This window comes from Myotis davidii, unplaced genomic scaffold, assembly GCF_000327345.1.
Source record: "Myotis davidii unplaced genomic scaffold, ASM32734v1 scaffold67, whole genome shotgun sequence".
Taxonomy (NCBI): Eukaryota; Metazoa; Chordata; class Mammalia; order Chiroptera; family Vespertilionidae; genus Myotis; species Myotis davidii.
In genome coordinates, this window is record NW_006298521.1 from 510,073 (window position 1) to 510,926 (window position 854).

Here is an 854-nt window from a genome sequence, read left to right on the forward strand (position 1 = left end):
CCCCGCCGCGCTCCCAGCCGTGCCCCCGGCTGCACGGAGCCTGGGCCGGAGCCCCCTGTGCCCAGGCCCCAGCAGCTCAGGAAAGGGGGTCGGCGCACTGACCCCCGAGGGGCACGGGGAAGTGGGAGGAAACGCCACCCCCCGAAGCACCTGGTCCCTCAACAGCTATGCCCCTCACCCCCGGGGCCCGGGCAGGACTCCTCAGGGGGCGGGAACTTGGAGCTCTGGCGCCCAGGGATGAGGTGGGCCCGAGGCCTGCTGCCCTCGGAGGCCTCCAAGGCCACTCCAGGGTCACATGATGTCTGGGAATTGAGGAGCAAACCCAGAACCGAGACCCGCTGGGGCCAAAGCCAGGCCCTCAGCCACCTCACCTGTCCCACCTTCACCCGTCCCACCCGCCTCACCTGTCCCACCCCGGGGAGCGGCTTGGCCGTGGCTTTCCTGTCCGTGTCCGGGGTGTTCGTCAGGAGGTCAAGCAGAGGCCGACTTCCAGGTCCCGAAGCCACGGGAGCCTCTGGGGTGAGGCTCAGGTCGATGAGAGGGGGCTCGCCGAGGGGGCGCCCGGTGCCTGGCGTGACGCGCTGGCCCAGCGGGACGTCCACGAGGACAGCCTGCAGGGGCACAGGGATTGAGGCACCACTCGCGCTTCCGCCCGTCACCGGGATGCAGCTGGAGGGCGGGGATGGGCCCTGGGGAGAGCTGCCCGCCCCGTGCACCTCCCTCCTGCCAGCGGCCCACCCTGGTGCTCCCACTGACCCCCCCACTTCCCCTTCGACCTCTGCACCCGGCCCCTCGGGTCAGCGGGCACAGGCTGGCTCTGCGGCCCACCAGGAGTCGTTTCCTTTACCTCTCGG

At 71.4% G+C, this 854-nt stretch overlaps 1 protein-coding gene across 1 annotated transcript in view; it reads right to left on the reverse strand.

The window, feature by feature from the left end:
- The window catches only part of GTSE1 (G2 and S-phase expressed 1), an 11,268-nt gene that overhangs the window by 539 nt on the left and 9,875 nt on the right, over window positions 1-854 (reverse strand). Inside the window, exon 8 of the mRNA XM_015570735.1 lies at window positions 405-669. Within this exon, the coding sequence (XP_015426221.1) occupies window positions 405-669 (265 nt within the window). The remainder of the gene's footprint in view (window positions 1-404; window positions 670-854) is intronic.